This window comes from Pteronotus mesoamericanus, unplaced genomic scaffold (assembly GCF_021234165.1).
Source record: "Pteronotus mesoamericanus isolate MK-2021 breed Mesoamerican mustached bat unplaced genomic scaffold, CSHL_Meso_final contig_202, whole genome shotgun sequence".
NCBI lineage: Eukaryota > Metazoa > Chordata > Mammalia > Chiroptera > Mormoopidae > Pteronotus > Pteronotus mesoamericanus.
Genome location: NW_026555086.1, coordinates 2161267 through 2181606, shown reverse-complemented (window position 1 = coordinate 2181606; position 20340 = coordinate 2161267). Strand labels below are relative to the sequence as shown.

At 55.9% G+C, this 20340-nt stretch overlaps 1 protein-coding gene across 1 annotated transcript; it reads left to right on the top strand.

Annotated features, from left to right (window-relative positions):
• Window positions 1–7086: 7086 nt before the first annotated feature.
• Window positions 7087–19116, top strand: DNAJA2 (DnaJ heat shock protein family (Hsp40) member A2). Its single transcript, XM_054570303.1, has 9 exons — window positions 7087–7282; window positions 8650–8709; window positions 8993–9216; window positions 11754–11834; window positions 12086–12219; window positions 14001–14197; window positions 17402–17546; window positions 17701–17828; window positions 18322–19116. The coding sequence occupies exons 1-9, from the start codon at window positions 7205–7207 to the stop codon at window positions 18511–18513; spliced, it is 1239 nt and encodes a 412-aa protein (XP_054426278.1). The 5' UTR covers window positions 7087–7204; the 3' UTR covers window positions 18514–19116.
• Window positions 19117–20340: the final 1224 nt, after the last annotated feature.

Here is a 20340-nt window from a genome sequence, read left to right as displayed (position 1 = left end):
CTGTGGTGGGGCCCCGATCGGGCCCCGCTGACCCACAGGCGGGGCCTGGGCCTGGGCTGCCCCGGCAGAGGGCTCACGGGCCCCTCCGCTGTCCCCAGGGTCCTCTGGGGAGGCTTCTCTCTCGAGGAGCCAGGACAGCAGGTACCCTGCGAGGCCTTTGCCCTCCGTGTCAACGAGAACGAACAGCAGGGACGTAATTACTGGGCTGAGCGGCTGGGGCTGAGGCCTGGCAGGTCCGGTTCACTTACCCTCTGTGTTCAGAGACTCAGGTCGACTCTAATGGGGAGAAATCGGTGCCCCCAGGAGCCTCCCTCACCTGTCCTGGAGTCCAGGAGCCTTAGCCTAACCAGCCTGGAAGGCGGGACGCGCCTGTGTCCACAGGCGCCCACCGCGACCTCTCATGCTCCCGGGAACCAGAGTCTGGGGCTCTGCCAGCACCGGCTCCTCCTGGGAGGAGGCCACTGTTTTAACGTCCACCAGTCAACTCGGCGTTTTATGGCACAGAAAAAACCCATGAAACAGAAACAAGATATAAAGCTGGGAATCGAGCTCTATGTTTCTGTAGGTGATTTAAGAACATCCCTGTCCGCCTCTCCCTGCCTCTGTCAGGGCCAGGGGAGTGGGCGTGGGGGGCCGTCGAGGGTCACCCCGACATCGATGGTTGCACACCCTCTGCTCTATGCTTCCACCAAGGCCGGCAAGAGCAAGGGCCTCGCTTTCCCCAGGAGAAGACACACGCCCAGGGGCCTCCAGGCAGGTGTCCCGGCTTCCCTGGCCCGGGGGCCAGGGCATGGGGGGCGGGGTGAGGGAGCAGCTTCCTGCGTGGGCTAGCTGAGTGGCCCCGGCGCTGGCCCCTGGCCCGGCCCCCCGCCCGCTGACCGTGGCTCCCGGGCGCCCCTCGGCCCTCTGCCGCCACCCCCGCCCCCGGCTCGTCCCTCCACACCTGGGGCCCGCAGTCCCTCTGTGCCTGAGAGCCAGAAATCCACATGCTTCTCGAAGGCTCCACATGGCTAAGTCAAGCTCAGTACATTTGAACCAAATTCAGGTGTCCCCTCACCTCTCATTCCAGGGGAGCCAAGATGCGTGACGCGGTCAATGAATCAGAAGCCCTGGGGCATTGCCAGCCTGTTCTACCGGTTCCACGCAACGGCTGTTGGCGGCTTTTGACTGGGCGGCCACGCGTTCAATCAGGCGCAACCCAACGTCATCGCAATTGACCCGGGTGGCACGTGCCTCCTCCCTGTGACTTGGCCGGCGTCCTGACCTGCTGTGGGGCCATCTGATTGGGGCGGGACTGCGTACCATCAGGCCCACGGAAATTCCAAAGAGCACCGTGTGCCGGACTGAAGGGGGCAAGGGCCGCCCGCAGACACCGCTGTGGGCTGACGGTCTCTGTCCCCATGAGATTCCTACGTTGATGTCCTAACGTCAGACGTGAAGGCGTTAGGAGGTGGGGTCTCTGGGAGGTGGTCAGGCCGTGAGGGCGGGGCCCCCCTGAGTGGGATGAGTGCTTTTATAAAGACACCCCAGGGAGCTCCTGGGTCCTTTCGGCCAGGTGAGGACACAGTAAGAGGGCGCCGTCTGCAGACCAGGAAGTGGGCTCCCACCAGACACCGAAGCTGCTGTGGCCTGGTGCAGGACTTCCTGGGCTCCAGAGCCGTAGGGAATGAATGTCTGTGTTGAGGTCCCTGGTCTGCAGTGTTTTTGTTAGAGCAGCCCAGACGGACTTAGACAGCAGTAGCCAAATGTCCAATAACGCCCGGCCTCTGAGCCGGCCCTTGGAGACCTTCGGCATCTCTCTGATTCACGCTGAAGTTACTCCTCCCCGAGGCTGTGGGTCCACGGGGTCTAGAAACCCGCTCAAGATCACACAGGCCAGCTTTAAAACTGGACCCCCTGGCCCTCCGCCTGAACTTTTTCTCCAAGATCCAGCGGTTCCCACAGTCAAGGTTCCCAGCCCCCACCCTCCACCCCTCATTCCGTAAACCTGCAGCACTTTCCTGGGTGACTCTATCTCTATTCATAGGGCTCCTCTGTGTTTCCTCAGATCCAGAGGAAATGGCCCTGTGAGGTTTGATTTGTGAGCATGGCCCAATTTGACCACTTGCTTTAAGCAATGAGTTAGCCAGTCTATTTTAAAGACTTTATTTATTTATTTTTAGAGAGAGGGTAAGGGAGGGAGAGAGAGGGGGAGAGAAACGTCGATGTGAGGGAAACACTGATCAATTGCCTCTTGCACGCCCCCTATTAGGGACTTGGCCCGCAACCCAGGCCTGACTGGGAATCAAACCAGCGACCCTCCGGTTTGCATGCCGGCGCTCAACCCGCGGAGCCACGTTCCGGCTGGCCCTCTCCAGCAACAATTTCGGTGGATTTCGTCCCGTGTGGAGACCTCCCAAAAGAGTATTTTCCTGTGGTTTCTTTTAAAGGAAAAGAGGGCTTCCGTGGCCCAGGCCAGCAGCCGTCTGCGTTTCTGTATGTCTTTCCAGTCGGGCCTGAGTAGCTGGTTTCTTTCGCAGGGAAAACCTGCGAGCCAGAGTCGCAGCTAAGCCACCGCTGCAGTCCTGTCTCTGTTACGGTGACCTAGAAACGGTAATTCAAAGCTCCTGTTGGTGCAGCTTCGAGGTATCGGCCCCGCGTCACGGGAGAAAGCTGATGACTCCGAGCGCAAGGGGCCGGTGCTGGCGGCCGGCTCCCCGGGAGCCTCTCGTTCCCACGTGCTCCAGGTGGGCGCCGCAGTCCTCGGGAACATTTACAATTTTCTTTTGATGGAAACCAGTTTCTTTCAAAATCAAAGGGTCAAAAAGAAACTCAGAGCTTGGCTTGGCCTTGTCGAAGGCCCTTGAAGTACAGATTCTGTTCTCTTACAGGTGGAAAGCGGAGACGCCTGTCTGTGGCGTTTTCTTCTCCGGCAATTACGCATCTTAATGACCAGATAGCGAGTCAAGGGTCTGTCGGTAAAGAACTGATTACATGAATCATGGCACATCCTCACAATGTCTGCATTTCAAGAAAACTTTAACCCCCCAAAAAAGAGAAGAAAAAAAAAGAGGGACATCTCTGTACTAATGTGGATTCTCTGGATTTCTCAGATGGCCAAAGCCAGTTCGGAGCAGTGTGTAGAGTATTCTACTTTTTCTATTAACAAAAAGTGAAGATAAGAATATAAATTTGTATTTACTTGACTTGCATAAAAAATGGAAGAACAGCCCTGACCAGTGTGGCTCGGTGGGTTGGGCGTCGTCCTGCAAAGCAAAAGGTTGCAGGCTCGATTCCCCGTCAGGGCACAGGCCTGGATTGTGGGTTTGGCCCCCAGTCAGGGAGTGCGAGAGGCAACCAGTCGCTGTTTTCCTTGCACGTTGCTGGTTCTCTCCCTCGCTTTCTCCCTCCCTTCTCCTCTCTCTAAAAATAAGTAAATATATATTTTTAATTCTCCACCAAAAAAAAAAAAAAAAGCACCTGAACCCAGTGTTCCCTGCACCCCCCCCCCCCCCGCCCCCGCTTCCTCCAGCGCACACACTACCATCTGATAGGCTCTGCGCTCACGTGCTGGTTCACTGCCTGTGAGCCCTGCCTGGGATGCGGGCTCTGCGTGAGCAGAGGTTTCTTTTATGACTGTGTCCCCAGCCCTGAATGCGCCTGACGCTTAGTGGGCCCATCATTTCTAGAATAAATGAATATATAGACATAGTTTCTCCACTCCTCCTTCCCCACACAAGCGGTTCAGTAGCTAAACGTGTCCAGTCACCTCTCCGCCTACTACACTGCAGTTTATAAGCCAATGGAAACTTGATACCAGGCCAGTTGACAGGGAACGCCAGGACAGGGTAACAGTGGGGCCACCCCCGCAGACCCCCACGCCGCCCCTCACGCAAGGAATGCAGAGATTACCCGGTGATCGAAACCCCGCGTGTTTTTCTCCCCAGAGCACCAACAGCCATCAGTTCTGCGACCCTAACCCTCAGGAGGAGAGCCGTCCACCAGCACCTTCTTCGGTGTCCCCTGGAAAACATTTTAACTGGGACCGCCTGCCCTGTGCATTCCAGATGAGTTCCAGGGAAAGCAGAAAGCGGAGCTACTGTGCGAGCGTATGTCCGAGGCTGCCGAAAGCGATGGAGTCCAGGGCCCTGTGCTGTTGGTTGCGAATGCTGTGAATGTCCTCAAAAACATTACAGTTCGCCCGCCCCCTCCCTAGTCCTCATCCACCCCTCCCCCACCTCAGCCCCCACAGGGACACAAGGACACCGAGTTTTTTAAAAGGAGTCGAACAACGTCACAGGCCTGGCAGAAACCTGAAATCAATCACTCCGGCCTCGAACGTGAAATCATCGGCTGAACCAGAGCAGCTCTGGCATGCACCGTGACTCAGCATTTCACGGGACCTGGGCCGCCAAATGAGGTCACGGTCCTGTTCCCTTCGTGGCATTAGCTAAATTTGGAGCTAAAATAAATGAGCTGCCTTAAAAACACGGAGCCGGTGAGCAGCTTATCTCAGCGCTGGCGCTGACGGGTTGGCTCAGCACCTGGGGACGGAGGCGCTGTGCGCCCTGAAGCGCGCTGGGCTGTTCTGAAATAACTTGTTGACCTACGGAATGAGCCACTAACAACGCTGACTACCGCTAACACTCAGAAGTGGACAAAGTCTTGTAAATAATTGAAAACAGGAAACATTTGAACTGGGGTGACTGGTGCCGAGTCAGGATAAAAAAAATAACTTAGAGCTAGGGATGGACTTTCCCCAGCTCCCCTTCACTGGGATACCGGAAGCCAAAGTTAAACCCCGTGAGGGGTTTTCCCCTCGCAAAAAAAGGAAAAAAATGAGTAAGACAGAAAGAGGTTAAAACAGTCCCGTTCTTTTAGACTCTTTAAGGCAGGAAGAGAGAGCAGCCGCGTGAAGGTCACTGAAGGAGCAACACGTTGGATAGGACTGGAAGGCCCAAGGAGGAGAAGGGGGTCATTTTGACAGGCACAGAGCCCTGGAGAAGGGAGACCTCCCACAAGGGCGGAGGCCAGTGGGTACAGGCTGCAGGGGAAGCTGGGGAATCCCTGCAGGAGCCAGGCATTGAAATGGACAAAGAGAATGAACAAAGGTGTGGGGACAGCCCGTGGGCAAATGGGCAAAAACCAGAATGGCTCATCCTTAGTTTCAGCTCCTGTTTTCTAAATACTCTATATGCCTTAACTCTTTAACCCTCAAACAAGCCAGTAATATAAATACTATTAAACCTGATGTTACAGGTGAGGAATCAGCCTCGGAAGAGTAACTTGCTTAAAGTCACATTGTTAACACACGGCTGAGCCAAGCTAGCAACCCACACACTCTAACTCCACCGCAACGTAACGCTGCCTCTTGTGAGCAGCTCAGAACGCAAAAAGGAAGTGGGGAAACTGAAATCGCTGAGGCCTCTAGGCATTCACATCCAGACCGCGTGGGGCACGGTTTCCCCCCAAGAAACCAACAGCCTATTAATGGAGCTCAGATTCACATCAAAACACCATTGGAATAGCACATCAGACCAGTCTCTAGAAAGCACAAGCCAAGGGTTGGGGGACTCAAACGAGACAGCAGTAGCCCCCGGGCTGTGGAACCCGGGACGACGGCAGCGAAAGAGCAGCATCTCGGGCAGAGTTTGTGGGGAACGGGGAGCGAGTGGTGTTGTCATTTCACACCGATCACTCCACAGGGTTTCCAGGATAAATTGGCAAACTCCTCCGCCTGGCACCCAAGGCTCTGCACTGCTAGGTCTTCAGGAACGTCCAGGAAGAGAGAGGGGCCCGTCCTGAGGGGCTGACGCCGGAGTCTTCACTACCGACCAGTTCAGGTTCCAAAGGGCCAGAACATCCTATTTTTGTGTGTCCTTAAATCTCCAGGGGGCTGAAGGCAGGCACGACGGCTTGTCGCCCGTTTGTGATGGCTCACTGGCGATGGATGAGGGAGGTGGGGCAGCAAAGCCAGGAAGTCTCCAGGAATGGATAAAAAGTAAAACAGACACATACTTCTTTTGCATAGGTGGGTATAGGACAGTTAGGTTACAGTTAACAACAACAATGATGGGGTTTGTGGTCTCTGCTCTGGTTTGGTGGTTGTGCTTTGAGGGGGTCCAGGAAAAAAAAAACTAAATTACTTTGCTATTGCAAAGCTGTGTTATCAGGTATGTTATTGCAGATGCAAAAAGACGACAGGCTCAGTTAAGATAAAGGTTGACCCTTGTTTGGGAAAAGCAATGGCTTAGGACTTGCCTACCTGCCATGAGCTGCTTTTGGTTAAAGAGTTTTCATTTCAGACCATCTCATGTGGTTACTTCGGGTCTCCGAGTTTGTAAGGCCAGCCGCCAGGCCTCCCCAGAGCTTAGCAGGTTTAGCATGTCGCCCCTTTTCTCCACAGAGGCACTCATTTCATTAAGTGTGATGTCTTACACCTTACAAAAGTCATCTATTAGATTGGGGGTCCTCAACCTCAGGTGGGCTCTAGACCAGTACCCTCTGTGCGAGTCAGGAACCAGGCCCCACAGCAGGTGGCGAGCTTGAATGCAAAGCGCTTGAATCATCCTGAAACCATCCCAGCCACCCCGCCCCGGAAAAATTGTCTTCCAGGAAACCAGTCCCGGTGCTGTATTAGATGATGCACTGAGGGTGTTTTCCCTTAAAACCCTGGCGGTTAGGTAATGCCGGGTTGGGGCGGGGGGGGGGGGTCGGTCAAACAAAATTAGTGACATGTGACTGTGCTCTTGGGTATAATTTACTCCTTTTGGCGACCGTGTGGAAATGCCCTGACACAAAACACAGGGGACACACTGGTCATGGTTTTCCACCCAAGTCCGAGACAACGAGACCCCAGGGAGGCCCGGGGCCTGGGGCTCTGAGGCCGGCCCCGCGAGCCCAGGCGGCTCCGTGAACACCTGCCGCCGGGAGCCGAGTTCCCGAGAGCCCGCGCGGTGCGCTCTCGGGGTCTGCGCCGGGCCCTGACCCCGCGGACCGGCGGCGAGCTCCCGGCATGCAACGTCACCAGCCCCCAACCCAGAGGCCGCCCCCAGCGCCGGGGGGACGGCTCCGCGCGGTGACGTCACGGCGCGGCGTGCGCCGGGTCAAAGTGTAGCCCCGCCCCCGCTTCCCCCTCGCTGTCTCCTCGGCCTGCGCTGCCGCCGCCGACGCCGCTCCGTCCGCTTCGCCGCTTTTCTGCCCAAGCGCTGCCCGGCCGGCCGCCATGGCGAACGTGGTCGACACGAAGCTGTACGACATCCTGGGCGTCCCGCCCGGCGCCAGCGAGAACGAGCTGAAGAAGGTACCGGGAAGCGAGCCGGCCGGGCGGGGTGTGAGGGCGCGGGCCTGCGCGGCCGGCACGGCCAGGCCGCGCTCCGCGGCGGCCCGCGAGCCGGCGCCGGGTCCAGGCCGGGAGCGGCGGCGGCGGCGGCGAGACCCGCCAGCTCCGGGCCGCGCGCTGGCTCCCCTGACCTTGGGCCGTCGGCCCCGCCCGCCCGCAGTTGCAGCAAATACAACCCACCGCTGCGCACGCGAGACGGAGCGCTTCCTTCCTCCCTCCCCCGGCGGGCGCCGGGGTCACCAGCCTGGAAAAACAGGTTGGACCGAGGCGGCCGGCCGCGGGGGAGACGTCCACGCCACGGAGGCCGGCGCCGCGTCGGGCGGGGTCGCGGCCGCCCGCTGGGGCCGCGGGGCAGGTCGGGTGCTTCCTGGGAGCCGCGCGCTCCGCCCGTCCTCCCTTCCGCGGTGACCCGGGCGGCGGGGGTCACTGTTCGGGCGCATTGTCGGGGCAGGTAACCCAGGGGTTATGCAGCCGCTTCCGGAAGAAGCGTGGGTCTCAGCCAAGCACCTGAGTGTCCGCCGACTAAAAATAAATGGCCGGCCTCACTGTCGCGCGGTGCCGAGCCGCGAGGCTGACATCGCAGGATTTCGCTGCCCTGGAGGCAGGTGGTGACAGCCCAGGGCATCTTCCCGGGGCCCGGCGTGGCCGCGCTCGCGAGCGGAGGAAACGAGGCTGCAGCTTAGGCGGCGGGACGGGGACAGTGGAGGAGCGTGGAAGGGACTTCCTGTTGCCCCGCCGGAAATGCCGGTCTGTTATATAATTCCTGGGTCTGTGAATGAAGCCCGAGTGCGGGGCAGCTCGGCCGCCTGGAGGGCGGCTCCCTCGCGTAGACCCCACGTGAAAATAAAACCTGACCTGCGGGTTCCTCTTGGCTTTTCCCTGACGTTGCACTTAGAGGAGCCCTCGCGCGCAGGGGTTCTTCGCTTGTCTTGATTTTTAGCTATAATGTCTTGCGGTTTGTCAAGCCTTAACAAGCATTTCTTTTTAAGAGTTGACTGACGTGTTCTCGGCCCGGTTACTGGCCGTCAGAGACATTTGACCATAGTGCAAACGAGTCTTTCAAGATTCTCTTTTCCTCGTTGGCATTGTTTCATTGCCTGTGCCTGACTTCATTGTAACCCATTTCCAGGTGTAAATGCCGTCTGCTTTATTGTATTAAATTAGTGAGTAAACAGCATTAAGATGGAAAATCCCAGTGAACGAAAGGGGTTTTTTGGAAGGTTATGATTTTAGAGCGTTGCTTCTCAGAGAAGTGGTTATGTTAGCGCTCACAAATCTTTCAGCCAGCCTTTGTGTGTGACCCTCTTCTTTCTCGTTCTTTATTGAAGGCATACAGGAAGCTCGCCAAGGAATACCATCCTGATAAGAACCCAAACGCTGGTGACAAAGTAAGTTACTTGAGACTTCTTGTCCTCGAGCTCTTGGTTTTAAACCCGAATGGCCCTCCTGGCACGGGTGCGCTTGCGCCCCCTGAGCCACGTGTTCCTGGTACTAGCATGTGGTTTTGCAACAGGGATCCTAACACTCCGGGCAGCGCCAGGTGGTGAGTAGGCCCAGAACCAAGCCAAGGACAGCTCAGAACCTGCAGAGCTCCGTGGGCTCTGGGCTCCTGTAGCCTCCCCAGCTCTTCTACTTGCAAAGCCAATTGTTTTCCTTTCTTACTCTTTATAGTTCAAAGAAATAAGTTTTGCATATGAAGTTCTGTCAAACCCTGAGAAACGCGAGCTCTATGACCGATACGGAGAACAAGGCCTTCGGGAAGGTAGCGGCGGAGGTGGTGGCATGGATGACATTTTCTCTCACATTTTTGGCGGGGGATTGTTTGGCTTCATGGGCAATCAGAATAGAAGTCGAAATGGCAGAAGAAGAGGAGAAGACATGATGCATCCACTCAAGTAAATATTTCTCTTTTTTAAAAAAGAAATTTCAGTACTTTTTTTCAAGTAATAGTAGAAGAGAAAAGGTATCAAAAAACGTTTTATCCTTCATCAGAAAATAAAAGCTTTTGCTTGCCTTCCTGTCCTCATTGGGTGACTGAGTTGAATTTGATAACCTGCGTGTGTGCATTTTGCTCTGCATCTTAAACGAGGGTTGGTATTTTTATTGAGTATGAAGGTGGTTTTGTTAATACACTTCTGAGACGTACTTTATGAGTTACATTTTCAGTTATGAAGACTGTCTTCTTTGAAGTATTTAAATCTTCCAAGTCACTTTTTACCTAAAAACTTATAAACTGAGTGACGGGCTGGCTGGTTTGCTTACATGTTGCAGTCACTGCTGGCTTGTCCTCAGTGACAGCTCTCCTACGCTGGCCGCCGCGGGGCCACTGGCCTCGAGCCTGACGTGAACCTGCCAACGCAGGAGTGGCGTCTGACCTTGGTCGTAGACCGGGAGCCCTGAGCCTGCTGTGGTGTGGAAGCAGCTGTTATAGTTGCTCAAATGTGCGAGGTCTTGTGTCCTGTTAACTTTTTCATAAACTAGTGATGGTTTTACAAGCAGATGCCAGAGACTGAATTTCAGGTATTTAAAATATTTCATGTTATCTCTTCATTTGAGTAGATTAGAGGAAGTAAAGCGGATCTGTTACATTGTTGGAGTTTCACTCTCAAGTTTGTAGTGTAAAGGAATTCACCCTCAGAAGTCAGTTGCTGTGGGCGCGCATTCCGGGAGCACTTGGCAGCGCGGGTCGCTTTTTCATGTGTTTCTCTGAAGGGAGGTGGTCCGGGCGGAAAACGGGGCCGAGCCTGTGTGCCGTGCCCCGCAGGTCTTCACGCTGCCCCCTGTGCCGCTTTCGGGCTGCTGGCGGCCGCACCCCCGCTGTGTTAGCCGTATTTAACGCTTCCCCGCTACGCCAGCATTTCCTTTTGGGTGGCTTTACAACATTCCGTGCCAGGATCCATTTAATCACTCACCTGCTCTGTAGGACGTGTCATCGGTGGCGCTGCTGTGAGCAGCCTCGTGCGGCCCTGCCTCTCCCTGGCAGAGGCTCCCGGGCCGGCGCTGGTGTTGGAGGCAGGGAAACACGCAGTTCCTTATGGAAGGCAGGGCCGGTTTAGTGTACTGGGGATTCCTGTCTCGCCAGATCATTGCCCAAATTTCTCCTGTCTTGCCTGGAGTTTGTTTTTTTTTGTTTGTTTGTTTTAATTGATTTTAGAGAGGGAGGGAGAAAGAGAAACGTCGATTTGTTGCTCCACTTATTCGTGCACTCATTGGTTGCTGCTTGTACGCGCCCTGACTGGGGATTGAACCCGCAACCTTGGTGCATCGAGATGGCCCTCTGAGAAGCTAAGCCAACCCGGCCAGGGCTTTGGCCACACTTGTTGACGTGAAGATTCTTCTGGTCTCTTAGCGGCTTTGCGTACTGATTGTGATTCGCTGTGTCCGGGGGCCCTGCATGTCTGTCTTCTGTCAGTGGTTTGGGTGAGCGTTCTCAGGGGGCAAAGCAGGCAGGGCAGCCCGGCGCTTGTCCCGGGTCGAGCTGTGGATAGGACCGTACCTGGAGGGCAGGTCGTGTTGTCTGTGTTTCACTCTCAGGCTGCCTGGAACGTATGGAGTTGAGCTTAAGATAACAATTTTGAGGAAGTTTGAATGCTACAAAATACTATATGTGCTTTGTACAATACTTGCAACCATTTTTTATTTCCCTATTTTAAATCTGTACAATTGAAGGAGATTTTAAAACACAATGAGAAGGGTAAGGCCAAATGAAGTATGTGAAGAGTAGTTTTGAGACTTGATACACATGGGTTTTTTGGAGGTGACTTTGGAAATGAAGGGTCCTATAGTTCACATATGGTGTATGAGTAAAGGCAAGTTGGGTCTTATTGGTTGTATATTGTCAATACTTTTAATTGGATATTTTTTGGGTCATAGACTTCTTAGAAAATTTGGTAAAAGTTGTTTGAGTACACAACTTTGCTCGTAATTCCTGGGTTCTGTAGAGCTTGAGAACTTGCTGTAGGCTCTCTGTTGAAAAGCCTGTTCTTTTCCACCTCTCTGTCACAGGGCAGGTGAGGCCACGTTTTTATGCTTAAGACCACGCACCGGGTGCCTCCTGCTGGTGGTGCTAGGACTCTGCAGCCCCGTGCAGGCTGGCACTGGGCCGCCCCAGGGGTCTTGGGCAAGCTCCTCAGCCTCTGCCTGTCCCCTCCTGTGAAGTGGGGGCACCCCCCGCAGAGGCCGGGCTGGCGAAGGGCCCCTCCTGCGGCTGGAAGGCTGCGTGGCGCCCTGCCCCTCCGTGCTGCCCTCCCCACGGGCTGCTCTGCCCCCCTGGAGCCACGGGTAATGCCTGGGTCAGCGGGCTCCACGTGAGGAGGCTTTGAGTTCTTTGTCTGAAAGGGTGTGGTAGGATCCGCTGTTTCAGCTGTCATTTGTATCTTGGATACAAGAGAACTTGGCAAAATTTCATCGAACCTAATCCTTTTCTCCCCAGAGTGTCTTTAGAAGACCTGTACAACGGCAAGACAACCAAACTGCAGCTTAGCAAGAATGTCCTCTGTAGCGCGTGCAACGGGTAAGTGTGTGCTCCGGTTTATGGAGTGAAACTCAGCTGTTCTTGCAGTGGCACATCGAGTCTCCGCCAGCTAAAGCTGGTCAGGGTTGAACGCTCGCCGCCCAAGGCAGGGCAGCTCTGGCGCCCCTGAAAGCCAGCGTGGCGCGTGGTCGTGGGGCTTGGAGGCGGCGGCCAGGAGCCGAGTGCCTGCCTGCCGCGGCCTGCGGGGAGGGCCTGGGCGGAAACCTGACATCTCCTTCTGCTTGCTGCAGCCAGGGCGGGAAGTCAGGGGCCGTTCAGAAGTGCAGCGCCTGCCGGGGCCGCGGTGTGCGCATCATGATCAGGCAGCTGGCCCCGGGCATGGTGCAGCAGATGCAGTCCGTGTGCTCCGACTGCAGCGGAGAAGGTACGTGGCCGCGCCCGGGCGGGGGCGGGGGGGGGGCGCGTTTTCCTTCCTCAGCGTGTTTGTGTCATCTTCCTAAAGAAGAGCCGCACGGGGTTCTGAAGGGAAAAGGAGAGGGCAGCTGTTCCGTCACACTCGGCCCCCGGCGAGCACAGGGGGATGGCGAACTTGCATTGCGCTCAGCAAGCTGTTCCCTTGTTCTGACAACCAAAAGATGGGCGCCGTGTTCTGTCCCTTCTGATTTGAAGGGTGATCCTCGATAAAGAGGACACAGCGCATTGTCCCATTACCGTCGCTGGGAGGAGGTTTCCCTGCGCTCTGGTCCGCCTCAGGCCGGATGTTGGGGCCGGACCGCTCTTCGCAGAGGCACGTGTTTCAGGCCTTGAGAGCGGCTTCTGAAGCCACTGCTCGCCTCGGCCCTCAGCTCCCTTCAGGTCACAGACGGTGCGGGATGCTGGGCGTGCCTGTCCTCTGGGGAGACGTCGCTCCCACGGGCAAGGCTGCACGCGGGGTGGCCGGCGGCCCCGAGGGCACTGCCAGCCAAAAGAATTCTGCGACAACGGGAACGTTCCATGCACGGAACGTCCAGAACGGCGACCGTTAGCCCCTGGGGCTGCTGAGCACTGGAAACGCGGCCAGTGTGACTGAGGGATGGCGCGACTTTATTTTAATTAATTTAAATGGAAAGGGGCCGTGGGTGGCTAGTGGCTCCCGGCTTGGATAACACGGTGTCATCAGAACACCCTTGGCCACACTGCCCAGCATGCGGTGAGAGCGCGTGGAGATGCTGCCCAGGACCTTCCCGTGCTGGGGGATCTCGGTGCGTTTGACCGCATCGCAATTGCTGGCTGTTCTGCCATCAAGAAGCCAGAGTCGACCAGTCTTCCAGGGAGCCCTGCCTTCTGAGGAACTGGCGTTTGCGGAACACACTCGGCAAAGTCAGTGTTCTAGAAACAGACCCTGCGCTCGCTGCTGGCGGCTGTCCTCGCGCGTTGCAGTGCGCCCGCAGTCGGCCGCTAGAGGTCGGTGCTGTTTTCCTCGCAGTGCGCTGCTCAGACGTTTATTAGACACCAGTCAGAGGTCTTCGAAGGGGATGTAGGAGAGAGAAGCAGAGCGTCGCCCTGAACCGCGGTGGGGGTGTGCGCTGCTGGCCACCGTCGGCCCATCTCCGTGGCTTCGGGGGCTCGGTGCTGTGGCGCTGAGGAGGGGTGTCCGTGACAGGACACCTGAGCGGCGCTTGTCCGTGATACGGTGAAGCCCAGTGTTGATGGGGCAGGGTAGCAATGGGCCATGAAGGATATTTACATTTTTATTTGGGTTTTCTGCCTAATGAACTCATAGGATTCTAAGACTGAAAACAAAAAATAAAGAAACATTTGTAGAAGCCCAGTATCTGAGCACCCAATTTGTTTCCATGGCCTCCGGGGGGGCGGGGCGGGGGAGGCTGTGTTTTTTCTTTTTTTTTTTCTTTTCAGAGGGGAAGGAAGGGGGAGAGGGGAACATCTCTATGCAAGAGAATGTTGATTGGTTGCTTCTTGAGCGCCCCCTACTGGGGACCTGGCCCGCAAGCCAGGCATGAGCCCCAACTGAGAATCCCGCTGACAGCCCTTTGGTTCACAGGCTGGCTCCCCGAGCCATACCAGCCAGGGCAGTTTTCGTTATTAAAGTAGCAATTAAAGGAACTTCAGGAAATGTATTTAATGAACAAAGGCGCTGTCGAGAGCTGCCTTACCTGAGTGCAGCGTAGTAGTCTTGCTGGAAGTCTGAATGACCTCTTTTTCCAGGAGAGGTGATTAATGAAAAGGACCGCTGTAAAAAATGCGAAGGGAAGAAGGTGATTAAAGAAGTCAAGATTCTCGAAGTCCACGTGGACAAAGGCATGAAACACGGACAGAGAATTACGTTCACTGGGGAGGCCGACCAGGCTCCAGGAGTGGAACCAGGGGACATTGTTCTTCTGCTACAAGAGAAAGAACACGAGGTAATCTCTGTGCTGCTTGTGTTCCAAAGTGTGTGCGTGCGGCGCATGAGCTAGGTCTGCCTGGGCACCCGGCGCAGCGCTGAGCGCCGCTGGCGTTCCCTGGGGTCGGCAGGTTGGCGGCAGCAGGGCAGGCGCAGCGAGAAGCCCTGTAAGGGGTTTGGTCCCCCGCTGGCCGGCGCTGCGCCCCCGTGCGGTCTCATCGCCTCTGCCCCCCGTTCCTCGCTCATGCAGACGGGCCAGGGCGGGAGGGCTCGTGGCGGCGCACCTGCAACGGGCGGCCCGTGGGCATGGCCGTGGCCTCGGCACTGCCGCTGGCCTGCGGTGCGTAGTGGGTACCTCCTGGCGGTGGCTGCCCTGTGCGCCACCTCCAGGAGGGCTTTACTGTCTTTTTTTTCCCAATTTTTAGTTACTCATTTTAGGGGGCAGCGGCGGGGGGGTGGGGACAGATGTGTCGAATTGTTCCACTTAATGATGCACCTGTTGGTTGATGGTGGCGTGTGCTCCGGCCAGGGATTGAACGCCCAGCCTCCGCGTACGGGGACGACGCTCTCACCAAGCTACCAGGCCAGAGCGGTTGCTTTCATTGTAAATCCCTTGACGGCAAGCGCATTGTGTCTGTCACATACAAGGCAAGGCGAAGGGCCTGCCAACGCGGTCTAGTGCCCGCCCTCTGAGGGACCCGCTGCGCCTGCCGCTCAGGCGCCGTGCAGCACCCGGCGGGCCTTCATTCCTGAGAGGCACGTGGCGGCTCGAGAGGCGGCCCCGTGCAGTCGCCCAGACCGGACGCGAGAGGCGCGGCAGGCAGGGCTCTGCCGGCGTCCTGGTCCCCCTGAGAGTCTGCGCCTCGCAGGGCAGCCACCTCTTCTGCTGAGTCAAAAGTTCCCTCCCATTGGATGGTGTTTTCTACACACAAAGTTTTTAGGTCGCCTAAAGTTCGAGGAGCCCAGCAGAGGATGCGGCCGCTCTGAGACGCGGGCCCCGGGGCCGGGCTGGGTCGCGCTCGCTGGGCTGCGAGTTGCCGCCCTGCCCTGGGCGTTCCCGGGGAGCCGGTCCGGCTGCCGCCTCGGCGGCGCTGTCAGTGTGCACGGCTCGGCTTTTTGTGGGTGTTGCCCACAGAACGGGAGGGTCGCCGAGGTGGCTAAGAAACAGTAATTTCTGGAACCTGCCTTAGGGTCTCGTGGGTTGAAACACTGGTAACTTTTCTACAAGAGCCTATTTACTGGCACGCCAGCCACTTCCTCCTCTGTTTGGCCTTGGTTTGCACGTCCTTTGGTGGTTTGGCAGGCAGTGAGTGACACCTTCGTACCCTTGAGTTCGATCTTTAATGTTAATTAACGGGGATTTTAAAAATAGAGATCACTGGATTTGGAGACAAAGATCTTAAGTCCTGACTCCCCTTTACCAGCTTTGGCCTCCCTGGGCTTGGCTTGGCAGGAAACTAGGCTGGCCCGCCCTCCAGAGGCTGTCGCCCAATCAGATGGGGTGGTGAATCAGCTGCTTTTCTTTCTTGGGCCCAGGGGAGGGGCTTGGAAGTCAGTCACTAAAAGTGCTGGCAGCGGTGGTATTGCACAGGGCTCCCAGCAGACAGCAGGTGTCACTGGTTGCCGAGGAGAAAGTGGGTGGTAAAGGTGAGCCTGCAAGTGCAGCCAGTAGGAAGAGGTCACAGTTGCCCCTTCTTGGTTTGATGATGACCAGCAGAGTAAATCTGAGCCCTAGATGAGATTATGCCACTGGACGGAATTCTGAACCTTCCGGAGAAAACTTGACTAGTTTGAGCTACTTCGTGAAAAACCACGCAGTTACTTTGTTTGGGCTTTTATTTTTTCCACTCCCAACACTTGGGCTGAAGTAGTGTCGAGGCCGTGAGGTTGGGTGGGTGCTCTGCCGGAAAGAGTGCGCGTCTGCTAGGAAAAGCCCCCCTTTGGGGGGCGCTGTGAGCCGCGTGCATCTGTCTCTCGGTGCGCGGGCGCGTGCTTGCGTGTGTGGTGCCCCGGCTGCCGCAGCGCGTCTGCACCCCGAGGAGCCACAGTGTCTTCTCCGCTCTGCTCTGCACTCTGTGTTTGTCAGAAGGTGCAGCTTTTAAGTGTTTTACCATGTGGTTCTCAGTAGTCCACCTTCATTCATCTTGTTTTTCAAAACTTTCCAAATTGTTCTTGTGTGTGAATTCTCGGAATTTTAGCATCAAATCACTTAGCCTAGGCACCCTCCCCTCCAAAAAAAAACACAAAACTCAGGCGCTGTCTTTTTGCGGGAGCCCTGTGGAGGCATGCCCTCCTGGGGGGGAGTGGGGCCCCGCTGGGTCTGCTTCTGACCTGGCGCCAACCAGAGGGGGCGTGGGGGTCGGATCGTGCTTCCGTGGGCTGCTGAGCCTGCCAACCGGGGGCGCGGGTCAGGGCGATGGTTTGAGACCCACTTTCCATCCTGGCTGCATTTGGGGGTAACCAAAGAGGAGAGGATCTCTTTCAGGCTCCTCTGTTCTCCAGATGAGCTCTCCAGCGTCTCTGGAGAGAAACTGGTATTGAAAAAAAATCTAGGTGATCTTTCACTGCAGTTAATTTTATTGCATCTTAAATTTCAAAAATTAAGTGTATAGATGTCTGTAAATTCTAATAAGCTACAATTACAAGCCAGGCACGTGTGAAATTGGGTGTGTTATTTCCTACGTGTTGAAAGCCCGGAAGCTTTTCTTTTTGGAAACATTCTTGATGTTTATTGACTAAGCAGTTTGCATTGCTTAGCCACAGGCTTGTTCTGTTTATTCTGTTTGATTTCCATTTCTCTAAGCAAGTTTTGAATTTTAGGGGAGATGAAACATGATACGTATGTGAGGGCTGGATTTCGGCTCCCTCACTGGCTGAGTGTCGCTGCCTGACTGTGGAGCTGGGCCCTCCCCCGCCCTGTTAGGGTCCTGTCTGGGGGCGCCCCACAGACTCCCCCGCCCCACCTGCACCCTCTTGCTCCAGGTGGGGCCCAGAACGGGCAGCAGAGCGTGCCTGTTTCTGCCTTGGGAGCCCCGGCCGGGACCCAGGTATGTGCCTGGCCCGCGTTCTTGGCGCGTTGCTTGAGAATGGCTAGTGCTCCTCACAGACACGGAGGGGCTGCGCAGTGAGTACTAGTTAAGGCTTTGAGGTCCACTCAGGGAACGAAGCCCAGCAGTGTGTGCGTCCACGCTTCTTGGTGATGCTCTGCGCACTCTGTATGCAGGTGTTCCAGCGAGACGGGAACGATCTGCACATGACGTATAAGATAGGGCTCGTCGAGGCGCTTTGCGGGTTCCAGTTCGCCTTCAAGCACCTCGACGCGCGCCAGATCGTGGTGAAGTACCCCCCCGGCAAGGTCATCGAGCCCGGTAAGCCGCGTTGCCCGCGCTGGCGCGCCCTGCGCTTTCTGATGGTGTGCGGGCGTTTTGTTTATAGGAGGCTGCTCTTAAAAGAATAGTACTGAGCACCTACCTTCTTGGATAAAACTCTTAACGTTTTCCCCATGACTTCCTCGCACGACAGGGTGTGTCCGTGTGGTGCGGGGGGAGGGGATGCCGCAGTACCGCAACCCCTTTGAGAAAGGCGACCTCTACATAAAGTTTGACGTGCAGTTTCCGGAGAACAACTGGATCAACCCGGACAAGCTTTCTGTAAGTGCTGCCGCCGTTTAGGCAACACATGACTGCCTCACTAGTAGTGTTTGTCACCTTCCATTCGCTTTTGGTGCTAAGATTAAATCACAGTTACAAAATTTTTCTTTTTAAGTGGTTAAGGGGCTGTCCTGCCGATTATCGAAATGAGAGTTGCTGGATTCCGTGTTTGCGGGCCAAGCAGGGGGCGGGAAGGAGGGAAGCCGCCGGGTGCGGCGCCGTGCGGCGGAGGGCGGGCTCCCAGGGAGCGGGCCACCTGAGGGGCCGTGTGTGGGTGGCGTCTGCCGTGAGGCCAGCCGGAGCTCCTCGGCTTTGGCTTTGTCTTCTGAGCGAGAGACGGGAGACGGCGGCACCAGCGGTGTCTGCAGGTTTGGCCTGTGGCCTAAAGTGCAAAGACCAATTTTAACTTCCAAGAAGCGCGCACCTCGGATTGTATCACAGGGAGGGTAACGAGGACATGTCCAGCTAACCTCACTGCTTTGTTCTGCTGAAGGAACTAGAAGATCTTCTGCCATCGAGACCGGAAGTCCCAAACATCATTGGAGACACAGAGGAGGTAGAGCTTCAGGACCTTGACAGCACCCGGGGCTCAGGAGGCGGACAGAGGCGCGAGGCCTACAACGACAGCTCCGATGAGGAGGGCAGCAGCCACCACGGACCAGGGGTGCAGTGCGCCCACCAGTGAGCCCGCGCAGGGCGCGGGGGCGTCCCCCCTTGGCGGCCCGGTCTGCCCGCGAGCGGCTGGGGTGTCTGGTCGATCCAAATGAACTGATGGACATTTCTTGGTCTCTGTGTAACTTTTAAAATCGGTAGAGTATCTACAGAGTGTATAATTTAAACTAACCACACAGCTCCCGTCTGCATTCTGGCTCTCCTGCAGCGGGACAGAGCACTTGAGAGGAAACGAGACCTCCACGCGTGGGCTCTGCGTTTCAGTCCTGCCGTCTGTGCTTGGTTTTCATCAGTTTTGTGTAGATTTTTTGTTTCATATTTTAAATTCAACCCCACATTGTAAAGTTTGTGTACAATTTGTCATTGAAGCTTTGTGTTTGGCTGCACCTGCATAATAAGCTGCTACAAATAGAATAAAGAATTTCATAGCCTGTATCTCTCGTTTGGGTGCATGGAGGTGGGCGTTGCCCACAGTGGGTTTGGAGCCGGCTGGGAACAGTGGGAAATTCCGGTGGCTGTGGTTGTTGAGTTTCGGGGTTTTTTTCTTTTCTTTCTTTTTTTTTATCTTGTGGAAAGTTTTCGAAACTCCGTAATAAAAAGCAGTTGGTGTAAATTATTTTTGTGTCCCATTTTTAGGAGGAAGGACAAACTCTGAACTAGAACGTATCCTTCAACTGGAGAACGTATCCTCAGTGCTGCTCCTCAGACAGCCCTTAAAGACCCTTGGCCGGGAGCTCCCGTCTCGGGCACGCGCCCATTTCATAGTTGTAAAAGGCGAAGGCAGGTTGGATGTGTTGGTAGAAACAGTCTGGATCGGCCTCACCTGACACTTTGTCGAGTCAAGGACATCCGAGTTCCGGGTCATAAGGCGTGGCCCCGAGCCGTGGGCCAGGGCGGCCGGGCCTCTGTGTCTCCCCCGCCCCGCCCTCTAAAAATGGGGTCACGGAGTCGGGACCAGAGCCCTGTCTGCACAGAACCTGCCGACATGCCCTCTGCTCGTTCACGTCGCATCGAGGTTCTCCGCCTCCGTTAGCGGGGTGTTTGAGAGCAGCAGGCGTCGCTCGCCACCGGCGTGCGCAGGCCCCGGGGCCAGCCCGTGAAGGGCGCGTGCTCCTCCCGTAGCCTCGCCGGGGCCGCCTTCCCGGGCCCGGGATGGGTGTGCGTAGGACACACTTGAAGGAAGAGAGACAGCAGTTGTTCATTTTACATTTGTCAAAGAACAAGTGGGGGAGATGGAAAACAAAGCCTTTTAAAGGGATCAGGCTGTCCCTGACCTAAAAATACTATTTGTAGTTTATTTCTAGGTCGTCTAGAAGTGAATGAAGAGGAAAAGAAAGAGCCGGCCTGGCGTTAACCACAGCCTGTGAGGTGTAAGTTACTGTCCTCTCCACTCTACCTCCGTTGTTCAAGACACACTGTACCGCCGGTCTGGGTGAGAGTCGACAGCACAGTAGTTTTGTACCCAAGGTTACTTCCCACGACCGCTTTAAGCGTAAGAAATGCAGTGACAACATAAAGTTTGTAGCCGTTCCAATAAAGGTTTATAAAGCAGTTGTTCAGTATAGTCTTTCCTTCCGTCCAAGTTCCTCGACTGGCAGAGAAGGCCGTGTGGGAGGGGAGGGGTAAGGCCTCGTGGGGGCCTGGCCGTCCCCTCGGCGCCGGGGCCGCGGGGGAGCGCTGCTCTCCGGGGGGTGAGCGTCTGTAGTGCCGTCAGCACCAGGAATCTTACTGTAACGGAATTTGTATACCATTAGATACACGTTTTTTTTAAAGGTGTGCCATTCGAGGGTGTGTTTAGTCGCCGAGTTTTGTGACCGTCACCACTACCCAGAAGCATTTT